At 38.8% G+C, this 15,454-nt stretch overlaps 1 protein-coding gene across 1 annotated transcript; it reads left to right on the top strand.

Moving 5' to 3' along the window:
• The first annotated feature begins 2,124 nt into the window (after positions 1-2,124).
• LOC110192544 (interleukin-36 alpha-like) lies at positions 2,125-14,043 on the top strand. Its single transcript, XM_020963763.1, is given in 7 exon segments — positions 2,125-2,420; positions 2,996-3,043; positions 3,775-3,954; positions 10,580-10,610; positions 10,612-10,714; positions 12,949-13,111; positions 13,114-14,043. Coding segments are annotated over 6 exon segments (576 nt in total). The 5' UTR covers positions 2,125-2,420; positions 2,996-3,018; the 3' UTR covers positions 13,188-14,043.
• The last annotated feature ends 1,411 nt before the right edge of the window (positions 14,044-15,454 follow it).

Below are 15,454 nucleotides of genomic sequence, written 5' to 3'. Positions count from 1 at the left end.
AAACTAGTATCATGTCAAACATATTCTTGGGCCTGTCCATCATATACCTCTTTCCAAATTAAGATGAAACCACTAAAAACTACTATTAAGTTCTAGCTATTCAATCCACCTAATTGTAGGCCTAGTTCATATCTCTCCAAGCTGTTTGGAAGAAGAGCATTTAGTCTGAAGCCAGTATATTTGAATGGTACAGAGAAGACAAGGAACTCAAGGTGGAGGTTGTCCAAGAATGAAGAGATGCTTTCAAAAATAAGGTTCTGAAGATTCAAATAGAAACAATTTCAATGTAAAGGAAAAGGGGAAAAAATGTTATGTAAAGAGAATTTCTGGATGCTCAGGAAATACATTTTTAATCTAGATTTTCTTTGTTTTCAAATTTCATAAAGATACCAGAGAGTTTTTTATTTTCCCAGTTGAAAAAAGGAAATCCTTAACTGAGTCAACACTAGAAAGGTACAATATTTACTTTATAAAGTTGCTTTAAATTGGGAGTGTTTATGAGAAAATCATTTGAATTTTGAAAAAAAATTGCTGTGAATGTAATGACCACTAAAACCATGAATAATTCAACATGCAAAAAGAACCAAAAATTTTATAAGAAATTATAAGCTTTAGCTATTTACAGTTTTTTTAAAGTTTAAATGTTAAAATTAACATGGTAGTACCAAAATTGCCCTGTTGATCTGTTTGTCCTTAGATTCTATGGACTCTTTATTATTTAATTTAAATTTTCTTTTTTTAAAAATATTAACTAAACATAAAATGAACATTTTAATAGAAAAAGAAAAACATAAAAAGACAATTGTAGATGAAACTGTGCACTTCTATTACATGGAGTGTTTTAAAACATATATTAAATTAACTTGATGGTAATAAAACTTTCCTGCTTGTCTCTGTCTCCTTCTGAACTTGTTTCTTCTCACATTTGTGTTTTCTTAAAATATTTTGCTTATACTTTTCTTTTTTTAAAACTTAGATTTTTCAAGCTGTTTAGAAAATGGAAACAAGGTCAGGTATGTGAGGATGAATACCAATGTATAGCAATTAGAATAGTGTCAGGAACACAAAAGTCCAGAAAAAGATAAGAGCTAAAGAGGAAAAAAAGACTTTTAAAACTAAATTGGGAAAAGAAGAAAAATCAAAGAAATATCTGGAGTACTGCAAATAGAAGGAAAGATGATAATGGTTAGTGAAGAGAAGGTAGAACTACTCACCTCCTACTTTGTATGTTTCTTCTTTGTTAAGGAGGATGATCTTTGTCCTGGAAAGGAGAGAATAAGAATGAATAATAGGAAGATGAAATTCACAGTAAGGAAGGAGATGGTAGAAACATACCTAGCTGTGCTTGATGAGTTCTAATCACCAGATCTCAATGAAGGCCATGCTGGGGTGATGAAAAAAACTGACTTTGTTATTGCTGAGTCTGTGTTACTAGTCTTTGAAAGATCTTAGAGAATATTAGAGGTAATATAGATTGGGAGAAAGGCAAATGCTCCAATTTTTCAAATAAGCGAATAGTGGAGCCTGCTAACTATTTCCTAGTGAGCTTCCCTTTGATGCCTAACAAACTTCTTCTGTGTATTCAAGGGATAATTTGCTTTTATATCACATTCACTTCTTAATACATTTGTCTCCCTTCCACACCCATTGAACATAATAAAGAATAATAAAAGAATAAAAGCAATAAAATGAAAATAAAAAGAATAAAGAACAAAGAAGAAATAAAAGTTTTTAAAAAGCAATAAACGAACTATATATGCATGTACATACTGTTTGTATGTATGACATATACTCTCATACTTGCAAGTATAGCAGTAATATTCTATGCCCATGTTCCCTCACCCTTGCAAAGAAGGGAAGAAAATTTATTTTTTTATCTCTTCTTTGGGGACAAATTTGGTCATTAAAATTACATAGTATTCATTTTTGCAGTTTCTATCTTGTTCTTTTATGGAGGACTTTCTATCTCTATTCAATTTGAATCCCTTCCAACCCCAGAAAAAAAACCCCAGGAAAACACAATGACTTCTTTCAGGACACTGAGTTACTTTCATTTCTTTGTTGCTCATATCCTCCCCACCTCCCCTTGGAAGCTCAAGCTCCAAGGAATCGCAGAATACATATTAAGAGTTGGAAGGGATCTCAGGGGCCATTTGGCCCAGCCACTAGACCAACAAGAATTCTCTTTACAAAAGATTCTTGTTCTGCAGGATTCCACGACACCAGGAAATATCTCTCCCTTTGGTATCGCGTACAGCTACAGAGACACAGTGTCGTCTTCTTGGCTTGTATGGATATAAGGCTGAGAAATCCCAGAAGAACCTATCTGGGCCTCTGAGACCTGAAGGAAACACAGCTCAAGTCCTCAGGAACATAAGAATTGGTGGTTAGTTCAGGTACCCTCTTCTCAGGTTCAACCTGTGAGTGGAAACATTTGTTTTGGGATCTTTCTCTTTCTGCTGCTCCTCTGGCTCTAGATGCTGGTGTGGATCTTGACCTATCTCTGTGCAGGGTTTGAATACGAGGTTTTCCATTCATCAGTCCCATTGTGGAGGGCAGAAGGGTACTCTCTTCCTCTGCATTTCTGCTGCATGCAGCACAGGGACAAGCTAAGATTCCTGAAGACTTCAGAGTTTTCTGAAACTTGAAATGGGGGGAGGCTAGTTAACATTGTCTCAGCTTTGAGATCCTTAGGCACAGACACATAGAATGCACTTTTCAGGGGACAAATCACAATAGTGGAAGAATCTCTCGTGGATATTTATTTTTGAGATGTTGTTCATTATCTGTTCTAAAGAATGCTGCAAGAAGACAGAGCTTTCATGGAACTATACTGGGTTTTAGGATGTTGCAAGATAAGGTACATACCTCCCATTCTGATTGTCCTAATGGTAAACACTCATCACTCAGCAGCAAGGATGGGGTTGTTTGGGGGTGTCCCTTGCTACTCCCTTAAGTCTGATTCTTTAGGCCACTGACTCTTTTACCTCTACAGGTACCACAGGGATCCACTTAGCCATGGAAATGAATGATGGACCTTCAGGTAGGGAAAACACCAGGGACCTCACGAACTTTTCCTCTGCAGAAATGGATTACAAATCAACTCAGGGGTTTGATAGGATTCTCTCTAAAATAGGTGAGTACAGCAACCCCAAAGTTTACAATACTCCCTGAATGGAGCCTGTCAGAGGAAAGGGATGCTGGATATATGTAGTTCATTGATAAGTTGGAAATGTCTGAACCAAGACAACTAAGACAATGAAGAGACTTGAGGCTCCATCCTACAGAGATCAGTGGAAGGTTTTTAGCCTGGAGAAGAGAAAGCTAGGGGGAAGGGGGAAGGAGCAAAGCCATAATCCCTATACTAAGGGCTGTCATATGGAAGATTTTTGGCTTGTTCTGTTTGATTCTAGCAGCCACGTTCTGTTCAGACTTCCATAACAGGACTAGGCGGGTGCTAAGTGAGGCTTTTAAAGCCATCATTAAGTGACTAACATAGGAATTCTCCTCTCCTTGGCCTCTGTTACCCACCTCTATAAGGGGACTGCAGCAAAGAGTTTCAGAGGGAGCTCTACCTGGGGAATTTGTAGGAAAACATCCAGGTAGATAGAGGCCAGAATGGGCCAAATAGTGCATTTCCCCCTCTCTTCTCCCTGGGCCTTGGCCTAGAAAAGAGGAGAGATCATCACACCATCCTTTCTATGGACTTGGGAGCACTGGGGGAATTCATCAGTTATAGTAAGATTCCTTAGTTATCCTCACCTTCTGTTCCAGCATTCCCTAACCCAAGCAATATTAAAAAAAGAATCTGGGGAAATTTGCTGTGGAATTGTCAGGAGTCACAATCCATAGAACATCCTCCTCTTGGGAAAATTCATGACATCCATCAACAGGTCTGGATTCTTCTGAATGGGACACTTATAGCAACTCCCTATGAAGAGAATGTGAACCCAGGTGAGTCAAAGCCTCTGTCCTATTGCTTCTTTTTATGAGGCAACCTTGTCTTCTGTTCACAGTGCCTCCTTGGAATGGAAACATTGTCATTCTCATTTCCAGTGATGTGTAATTTATTGTGTTTAATGGACGTAGGGAAAGTCCCACATATATCGGTGAAAAATGGGAAGGAAAGGTGGGGTTGGCCCTTTTTTGTAATTAAAGTAAGCTTTTTCAATGGAGACAGACAGATGTACAGGATGAAAGGATGCTCAGATGGGTTGAGCTGAAGAGAACACCTCTAAGACAGTACCTAGGTAGGACTCTCATTCCAGAGGAAAAAGTGAGAAACAGGGAGAATGTAGAAGATGAAAGGTACAGAAGGGGAATAAAGGAAAGCAAAGTAGGGGTGGCCCCAGTAGCAGACCTTGAACTTACTGTCCTATGCAATCTCTTCCCCTGAGATGTTTCCTGGGAGGTTATTTCTCTAGATCCCAGGTTCTAGACTTTGCGGCCAGTGATTCTAATATGCTTCCATTTGCATAGCACTGTTATGTTTGAGAAGCATGCTCCTATGAGCTCCTGTAAGTTTTACAAGAATTTGGTGAGGGAGATAAAACATGAACTGTCACCCCACCTCCCCTCTTTTTATACATGAGAAGACTGAAGCCCAAAAGCAGCTATGTAAGTGCTCAAGCTTATAGCTAGCAGGGCAAGGTCAGGACTAGTACTTGGGTCTCCTGCTTTCTGGCCCCATGCTTTCTCATTGAACTGGCTTTCCAGTTTGGAGCATTCATAGCTGCTTGCTCAGTGTAAAATTCTCAGTCTCTTTCTCTCTGCTTGCCCAGAGAGACTTCACTAAAATCTGCCATGGACTCGCCAGAGACCCCCTATAAACCCTTTGTGATGCAATATGATTGTTGTCCAATGTAACTGAGTAAGTATATAGCTTTGGGAGTCAGGAGACTTAAGCACTGGAAAGCCACCTACACTCCTCCCAACTTCTGTGTTTCTGTTGAGGAAATCTCGATCCTTCCAGTCACCTGAGTTAGTAATCTATAAGGATTCTCAGTACCCATCCCACATTCAATTGTCACATCTTGTTGATTACAACTCCACAACATTCCTGTCTTCTATCTTTTTTTCTTCAATCCCACAGCCATCACCCTTGTTCAGACTCTCATCACTTCTCACTGGGAATATTATAGTAATCTCCTAACTCACAAATTCTTAGCCATTTTTACATAATGGATGCTTTTGGTGATATCATTAAGTCTATGGACCATTTATCAGAAAAAGTTATTTTAAATAATTGAAGAAAATGCTAAATTTCAGTTACAGTTCAGTAAAATAAAAAGTGTTATCTTTTCTATACAACTTCATGGACTCCCTAAATTCTATTTATGGACATCAGGTTAAGAACGCCTGTCCTAACAAGACTTCCTGACTCCAGTCTCTCCTCTCTGCAATTTATATACAACTGCCAAAGTGTTATTCCTTATGCACAAGTCTGACAATGTCACTCTTTTGCTCAGAAAGTCTCAATGATACCCTCTTATCTTTTTTCAAATTATATTTTATTTTTATCAATTAATAAAGATCTGCTTTCTTTTCCTCCGCATCCCTCACCCTAGAAAAAAGAAGAAAGCCCTGCAACAAATGTGCCAAGCAAAACTTCCCACATTGGCCACATCCCAAAACATATCTCACTCTGTATATCTAGAGCATCTTCTTTTTGTCGAGAAGTGGGCAGCATTCCACATCTTAGGTCATCTGGAATAGTGATTGATCCTTTTGTTGATAAAATTCTTAAGTCTTTCAAAATTGTTTGCTTTTACACTATTGTTGTTATACTACAAATTATTCTCCTAATTCTGCTCACTTTCCTTTCTATCAGGTCAAAGTGAAGTTTAAGTGATGCCCACTCCCCTCATCCTTTTCTTGTTTGTATAACTTTTATTTGTACCTTCTGATTATTCTTTCCTGTTGACATCCCAGTTCCTAAGGGATGCTTGTATTATCCTCCCCCCTTCCATTAGAATGCAAACATGTCATCCTTGAAAAAGACTTTTCTAATTGTTTGTTTGCATTCACCTTTTTGTGTTTCTTCTATGTTTGTATTTCAAAGTTTCTACAAAGCTCTGGTCTTTTCATTAAGAATCCTTGGAATGCCTTTATTTCATTAAAGGTTCAATTTTTTTCACCTTTAGGTTATATTCCATTTTGCTGGGTAAATTTAAGCCTGTATCTTTTGCCTTTTCGAATATTGTGTTCCACGTTCTGTTTGTAGTGGTAGCTGCTAAATCTTGGGTGGTCCTGATTGTGTCTCCTTGGTACTTGAATTCTTTCCTTCTTGCTGCTTTTCAAATTTTTTTCTTTGCCCTGGAAGCTCTGAGTTTTGGCCATGACATTTCTAGAAATACTAGGAATCCTAGCACATTCACTTTAAGGTTTCTTTCAGGAAGGAACTGATGGATTATTTTTATTTTTACTTTGTTCTCTAGATCTAAGAGATAGAGCAAAAATGAAAAGGACCTATTTGTACAAAAATATTGATAGCAGCTCTTTTTGTGGTGGATAAGATTTGGAAATTGAAGGGATGCCCATCAATTGGGGAATGGCTAAACAAGCTGTGGTATATGATTGTAATGGAATATTATTGTGATGTAAGAAATGACAAACAGGAAAAATCTGGAAAGGCTTACATGAACTGATGCATAGTGAAGTGGACAGAACCAAGATAATGATGTACATAGTAGCAGCAACATTGTTCAATGAAGAACTGTGAATGACTTAGCTATTCTCAGCAATACAGTGATCCAAGACAATCCTAAAGGACTAATGATGAAGCATACTATCTACCTCCAGAGAAACAACTGATATTGATTCAATAAGGCTGTTTTTCCACTTTCTTTCTTATTTTTCTTTTATTTGAGTCTTCTTGCATAAAATGACTAATATGGAAATATTTTACATAATTGCATGGGTATAATCTATATATTATTGTTTACTGTCTCAGGGAGTGAGGGGGGAAGGAGGAAGAGATGGAGTTTGGAACTCAAAACTTTAAACAAAAATGTTTAAAAAATTAAAAAAGAGCAACTTTCTCTCATGATTTTCATGATTTATTGAAACAGGATATTTACTCTCTCTCTCTCTCTCTCTCTCTCTCTCTCTTTCTATCTCTCTGTCTTTCTCTCTCTCTTTTGGTCATGGCTTTCAGAAAGTCCATTGTTTTTTTTTCAGTGTTAATACCTTATTTTTTTTTCCACGCAAAACACATTTACATATTAGCCATGTTACAAACAAAACAAAACAAAATTAAAAAAACCCAAAACAACAAAAAGCAAGAAACATAAAGAAAGTGGGAAAAACATACACTTCAGTTTGCATCCAGGGTTCACCAGTTTTCTCTCTGGAGGTGGATGGCATTATTCATCATGAGCCCTTTGGAATTGCCTTGGGTCATTCATTGTCTTTATCAAAGTATCTAAGTCTTTCACATTTGATCACCATTACCATACTGTTGTTACCGTGTACAATGTTCTGGTTCTTCTCACTTTACTTTACATCAGTTTATATACATTTCCCCAGGTGTTTTCCGAAATCATTGTGCTCATCATTTCCTATAGCACAATAGTATTCCATCACAACAATATACCACAACTTGTTCAGCTATTCCCCAATTGATAGGCATCTCCTCAGTGTCAAATTTTTTGCCACCACAAAAAGAGCTGCTATAAATATTTTTGTACATTTGAGTCTTTTCCCTTTTTTATCTCTTTGTAATATAGGCCTAGCAGTGATATTGCTAGGTCAAAGGGTATACATAGTTTTATAGCTCTTTGGGAATAATTCCATTTTGTTCTCCAGAATGGTGGAAGTCCAGTGATTGTTAAATGATCCCTCCTTGATCTGTTTTCTGGGTCAGTTATTTTTGCCATGAGATACTTTACATCTTCTTCTGTTTTGTGAGCTTTTGGACTTTGGTTTAGTCTTTCTTTTTTCTCTTGAAGTTATTAACTTCTATTTGGTCTTTTCAAAGTTTGGGACAATATGTCCCTTGGGTATGGGTTTGCTGTTAATTCTCTCTCCAAGCCTCTCTTCCATAACTCTCTCTCTCTCTCTTTTTTTTTTTTGATTCATATCTTTCTCTCGTCTTTACGATCAATGAGAACTCTTCTGATTGGATTGGATTTTAAAGCCATTCACAATCTGGCTCTTGCCCACTTTTCTCGGCTTATTATATACACTTGTACATAATAAGCCTAGAAACTCCTATGTACACATTTCTTAATATTATCTCCCTCATTTAGACTATGAGCTCCTTGATATCAGAGACTATTTTATAACTTCCTTTGTAACCCTACCCCTCAACACAATGCCTAGAAAATAGTAGGTCCTTAATAAAATAAATGTTTTTTAACTTACTGACTTGATGGACTTCATGTGCAAGTAATATTGACTAGTTTCTTTTCCCTGTACCTGGCATTCCATCTCCCATCTCCAAGATTTTACAAGGTTGTTCCCACTTCCTGGGATGCCTTCTCCACTAACTTTAGCCTCATAGAATCCTTAGCTTCTTTTCTAAATTAGCTGAAAGGACATTTCCCACAGAATATCTATTCTGTACAACCCAATCACTAATGCCCTCTTTCCAGGAACTACTTTGGATCTATTTTGAATATTTTTTTGTGAGTGTGTGCATATGATAGAAATAAAATCTGGATTTCTTATTTCATTGGTGTAAGGAACTCCTGGACAAGGAAGTGCCTTCTAACAAGGCGGGTCTCTGCAAATTACGTGTTGTAGAGTTGATGGTACCTACGTGTGAGATAGGCATGCCTACATGGGTTGTCTAAATGTATAGATGTGGTTCATGGGGGGCATGGGTAGATATGATCTAACGCCTGTCCTACCTCTGTAGAGGAGGAAAGCCAAGCATTACGTCCACATGCTGGCTCAGAGAGGAGGTGAGAGGTAAGGGGTCTGCAGGGATGAGGAGACAGACTCCAGTGGTAGTACAGAGGCTCTGCACTCTTTTCTCCAGTTTCTGAGAGGAGTATCATGATAGAATTATATCTAACTATTCCTCTCTCCTTCAAATACCTCTGATCTCATCTAGTGTAAGTCTAGGTTCAGATGGAAAACTGCTTCCATGGTCATCCTTAATGGGATATAGCTCTTGACTTTCATTCTCCAACTTGGCTCCTCCCAACAAAATACTAGTTACACAAAAGACCATCATAATAATATCTAACATGGTACCTTCTATGTGCCAGGCACTGTGCTAAGCATTTTACAATTATTATCTCACATGATTCTCACAACACCCCTGGGAGATAGGCGTTACTTTACCCCCATTTTACAGATGAGGAAACTGAGACTAAGTGACTTGCCCAGGGTCATGTCTCAGGCTGCATTTGAACCCAGGTCTTCCTGATTCCAGCCTGGTCCTTTATCCACTATGCCACCTGGCTGCCTCAAATATAATAGATCACTAGTAGACCCCATTTATCTATGTGAAAAACAAAAAGTAGAAATTGGAGCATTTCCATCAATTAAAACATATCAGAAAATATACAATAAAGAGTATCTTGCTTTTCAATGGAGACCAAGATAAACATCTCATCTCTAACCACAATAGTGTCTATTCTCAGCCAAGAATATCAATTGTAGCAGCTTCTAGGGAGGCAGGTTAAAAATCAGGAACACATTGTAGAACTGGCTTCCTTTCCATGTCTGCTGCTTCTCCCTTCCCATGTCTCTCCTGAAAAGTCTCAGTCTGGACTATCTCTCTCTCTTCCTCCAAATGCTGGCACCAACCCTCTAAGTCTTTCAACAGACAGGAGGCACTATGCTCAGCCTTCTCTGCCAATAAGGAGTCACATCCCAGGGTGGCTAGGTGGCTAAGTGAATAGAGTACCAGCCCTGGAGTCAGGAGAACCTGAGTTCAAATCCAGCCTCAGACACTTGACACTTTCTAGCTGTGTGACCTTGAGCAAGTCACTTAACCCCAATTGCCTCACCCCCCCCCAAAAAAAAGTCACATCTCTCTCTGCATAAGCTGTAGCATGCAAAATGCCCCAGGCTTGGTCAGAAGCCTGCTTATATTTATTATCTTAAAAAGTTGCCTGGCACCCCCCAAGAGGCTAAATTATATTTCCAGGGCCACACAACTAGTATATTTCAGAGCAGGACTCAAAACCAGGTTTTCCCATCTCCAAGTCCCATTTTCTATCCACTCCTAAATAGAATACAAGCTGTATGAAGGCAGAGACTATATGTCCAGTGCTTAGTACAGTTTCTGGTGCATAGAATGTACTTTAAAAATATTTGTTGAAGGAATAAATAACGCATGGTGGAGACCTAACCGTAAGGATTGTGCAGATGAGAGCAAAGATAGGGGCCAGAACAGTAGTGCCCAAGATTTTGGGACTTCTTTCTAGAACTTCCCTGAAGGAGATAGATACACAGAGACCCAGGCTGCATCTGCGAACCACTGACCTAGAAATGGAGGGTACCCTAAAAAGTCCTTTACCCTCCATCTACTTTTCCACAAACGATCTATTGCTACATTAAGTGTACTGTCATCTGTGTGATTGATCTGGCCATTTGACACCCTTTTCTTCTGTTGTATTTCCAGTGACTCTGGAGATATTACCATGTAGAGATGAATCTTCCTAAAGACAAAGGGCAGCCTATCTACCTGGGTATAAAGGCATCAGGCCTTTGTCTGTGTTGTGCAATGAGTGGAGAACAGCCCACGCTGCAGTTGGTGGTGAGTTGTTGAAAATGGAGAGAGTAAAACTTGGCAGAGAAAAGCCAATATAGAAGTTTCATATCATTTATAATTTTTATGGATATGTTTTGTTAAAGAACACTTTTTAAAGAAATTTTCTTTGACAGGATAGAAGAGTGGACAAAATCTAATATGATGAAATTTAGTAGGAACTAACAAATTTGTTTACTGGAGAAAAAAATTTCATAAGTTCAAAATTGTGGAGACATAGATGAATAGAACACAAGACTACAGTATTTATAAATTAGGGCTGGAAGGCACCTTAGTGGTCATCTTGTATAATACCTTTATTTTATAGGTGAGGAACCTAAGGCCAAGAGAGGCTAAGTGATTTTTCTGTGCTCATGTGCCTACTATATGTCAGTGCTAGGATGGAAATCTAAGTCCTGTAAAAAAAAATCTGAAAGTTTAACAAACTGCAATGCTATTGAACCTCCCAAATCTCTCAGGATCTAAGAACAGACCAGTGGACTGTCTGGAAAACTCATCCCACAAAATAAGACACGGTTTTGCTCTCTTATTAGGAAAGTATTTAATGTGAACCATGAAGCCCATGGACTACAGATGAAACTCTTAGTTCAGTAATGACCCCAAAATAAGTACAGCACAATTTGAGACCAGTCAAGACTGTTTCTCTGCATCAGGGGAAATTCCTTATTCAACGTAATCTCACGGATCCTTTACAATGGCTTCAATAGAAGGAAAATTGAATCTTTCACAACAATCCTAAAAGTATGACACAATTATTTCAGAAAAGAGGCTACCTGCCTTCACAGAAGGCCATGTGGATTTCCCAACTGCTAGAATAAAGGGGGGGAAATGTGAAAAAAAAGAAACTGTTGATTGTTTCTCCTCTGCCTTCAATCCTTTTATCCTACGTCTGAGCACAGTACTGGGCACAGAGTAAGTGCTCAATATAAACAAATATCTAATTGATATTGAGAGGGCAAGGAGCCAATATGCTCTTTATTACTATGTCCTCCAGAAGAGAATGGAAACGGGACAGAGAGAGCAGAAGAAAGCAGTTTCCACTCTTTTGGATATCAGATAGAGAAGAAAGAAAAAAAAAAGTCAAGAGATTATTGCTATGACCATCTGGGAGGGAAGAGAGGGGAAGGTTATTAGAAAGTCTTGGAAGTCTTGTCTTGAAGTCTTACCTACTTCCACTCTAGTCAAGTCACATATCTCTAGGCACCTCCTTTTTTGCTTGGATCCAGGCCTGCTCAGCTCTGTCTTCTTGAGGGTTAGAAGTAACTTCATATCTTCTATGCTTATTAGCTCTGCCAAACCAAAAGGTCACAGAATCCAAGAGCTTCAAGGATGAAAGAGATGTTAGAGGCCATGATGGAGGTAGGTTGCCTTTTCCAAGGAAGTATTTAGTTTTAAATTAAAATAGTCCTGCTTTATTTATAATAGAAAACTGTGTCCTAAGTCCTTGACCTGTTGGGGACTATTTTTTCCCCTGAGACCTATATTCCTGGCTAAAGCTGAGTGAAAGAAGCATTTTCCTTCTTCCTCCCCTTCTCCAAATTATATATATATATATATATATATATATATATATACACTTGTTATTTTAACTTAAGATATTTCCAAGGATGCTTGAACAGGAAGGCTCCTAATAGTAAGATCAATATGAATTAGCAGAGTGAAATAGAAGCCAAAAACCAAATTATACTTTAGGCTGCCTTGAGAGACATAACTCTCAGAAAAAAAATGAGGTAGCAGTTGTGATGTACCTGTGCCTTAGTCAAACTGCACGTGAAGTACTATGTTCAGTTTATGGTGCTACATTTTAGGAAGTACATAATTAAGCTAGAACATATTCAAACCTGATTTTGTTAGTATGAAAGCTTTTCAACTTCATGTAATTGAAATTATCTTTTTTACATTTGATTGCCTCTATTCCATGTTTCCCTAAGAATTTTCCCCAGCCACAGCTGTAAAAAGTAGCTGATTTGGTTATCTCCTAGGTTTCTTTTTTTGTATAATCTTCAATATTTAGGTTGCATATTCATTTTGAGCTTACTATGATATGTGGTGTAAGAAGATGGTCTAAATTTGATTTCACCAAACCTTTTCCTAGCAGTTTTTGTTATATAGAGGGTTCTGCAAGCACTCCATGCTTATCAAACACTGGATCAATAAGGTCAATGGTTTCTTATTTAATCTGTTCACTGACCTACTAACAGGGTTTTTCTTTACTCCCTTAGGAGAAGAACATAGCAGACCTGTACAAAACACCTGAGGCAGTGAAGCCTTTTGTCTTTTACCTGAATCAGACTGGCAGCACCTCTACCCTCGAGTCAGCTGCCTACTCTGGCTGGTTCATCGGCACATCTTCAGACAAAAACCAACCTGTTACCCTGACTCAAAACTTAGGAGACAGTATAATACTGACTTCTTTTTAGAAATAGAAAACCCCAAATTGGAGCCCCATGTCTCTGCATAGAATTCTCTTTTTTCAAGGCATTTCACACACATTAGCTCATTTTTATATTTATAACATATCTGTGAGATCATCAGGATTGGCATTTTAATCCCCATTTTGCATATGAGGAAATTATGGCCCAGAGAAGTCACGAGATTTTCCCAAGTTCACATAACTGGTGACTGGCAGGCTTCCTTCAATGGATTGAGAGATGTTGGAACGGTGAAGCTCATGATTCATCTCATGCTCATGGTTGGTCCCTCTAGCCTTCAGAGATGCAGCATTTGGGGATGTTTCTCTCTAATCATTCTCAGCACTTGGTAACACATTCATCAGTGCCAGCACAATTCACTGATGGTGTCTGGAGACCACGATACATTCTGATTTAGTGACCTGGTCCTTCACAGCCTCTTGAAAGGGGCTTCAACTGCATTGGCTCTCACTTCATTGACCACTGAAAGATCTTAACATAGGAAATATTAAGGAAGAAGCTCTGTCACTAACAGTGTGACTTTCATAAATCACCTCCCCTTTGGGGACCCAGCTTCTGTATTTTAAAAAATGAGCAAGATGGTCTTTTAGGTCAGCTGCCCCTTTAATCTAGAACCATAACAGGAAACCCTCCCTTAAATCATATGTGTGAGTGTGTGTGTGTGTGTGTGTGTGTGTGTGTGTGTGTGTATCTCCTCCTCCTTAGGAGGAGATAGTGACATCCTAAGTCAAAGTACTAAATCTTTCCCAGACTCAGTTTTCTCACCGTCCAAATGGATAAAATTGTACATACTGTACATGGTTCTTCGGAGGATCAAATTAGAAAGATACATGAAAATGTCTTGAAAATCTAAAAATGTTACAAAAATATGAGGTAGTACTATTATCATGCCTCTACTGTCCTTCTATTTTATACTAATTTCTGTGCTATTGGCAGAGCCTGACCTGAGCAAAATAATAAAGTAAATGAACTTTTTTTTTGAGGGGTGGGGTGAGGGGAGTATTCCCGGGCTTTCCCTTCTGAGCTCTTTTTCACTTAAAGTGGACCCATTCTCCACCCACCCATTCCTTTCACCCTACACTGTTATAGTGTATACATACACACACACACACACACATACATATATACGTACACACACACACACACATATATATACACACACACACACACACACACACACACACAAACATATATCCAGACATGATTTGGGTCAGCATCACTTCATAACTATAGTTAACAGCAAAAGACATCTAAGGTAAATAGCAAGGGAACCTCCATCCCCTTTTCATGTATATAGCTATACACTGTCCAAGGTGTATAGCTATACCTTGCCTCCTGTAAAAGAAGCACGTGGGGAGGAACATGCATTGTTAGAGTGAAATGGGTGGGAAAAATTAGACATATGGGGACACATGTGGTTAGGGAGCACATCTAGCCAGGCCACTCAGGCACCTAGGTTGGTGTGACCCATTGGATTATCTCCCTGTCTCTGTTGCTGATGCTTAATTCCCTCAACAGCTGCCAGTGTCATCTGTTAATATGGAGAAGTCAACAGGCTATAAATTACCTTCTCTGCAGGAAGTTACACACTGTTAGGGGTGCCCTCTGCTGGTTTATTCTATCATATGCCATTTTCTAATGTCGCTGTAGAGCGATTCTTTGCGGGATACATTGCTGCCACCTTCTGGTTATTTCCTGAATTGCAGTTGCTATGTGGCCTTTTCTCCACAGTTCTTTCAGCTTCTAGTCACAGGGGGCTGTCTCACCTCTTTTGTGTGTCAGACCCTGCCACCCAGGCAATCGGAGAATGTTCAGGCATTTAATGTGTCTTTTAAACTGCTTTTCTTCCACCTACTTCCCATGCTACCACTAGCTAGTCATCTTTTCATTTCCTACAAGGCTGCACTCCTCTGGATTTCTCTACCTTGTCCCAGAGAGACCTTTTCATTTTAGAAGATCACTTCAGCCCTGGAGCTCACACCTCTAAAGTTCCCTCTACCCAGGAGCCCCTCCCTTTTATTGAATAAGCCCTTCCAAAACTTCCATGTGTGAAAGGCACCCAATTCAGATATCTCTTAATTTCCCACCGGGTGACATTCCTCTGGATTTCTCCATCAGGCCCCTGTGCCTTCTTGCCTCCTCCAATTGCTTTTACACTCCCTTTTGTATGTTGTTTCCCCTATTAGAATGTAAGCTCTTTGAGGTCAGGAGCTTTCTTTTTGCTTGTATCTCTGCTTAGAACACTGCTTGGCATATAGTGGATGCATAATGAATTGGGATTTTTGGGGTTGTTGCT

The sequence above is a fragment of the Phascolarctos cinereus genome, unplaced genomic scaffold (assembly GCF_003287225.1).
Source record: "Phascolarctos cinereus isolate Bilbo 61053 unplaced genomic scaffold, phaCin_HiC Scaffold_2;HRSCAF=192, whole genome shotgun sequence".
Taxonomy (NCBI): domain Eukaryota; kingdom Metazoa; phylum Chordata; class Mammalia; order Diprotodontia; family Phascolarctidae; genus Phascolarctos; species Phascolarctos cinereus.
The sequence above is the reverse complement of the archived record's forward strand: the minus strand, read 5'-3'. Positions and strand labels throughout refer to the sequence as shown.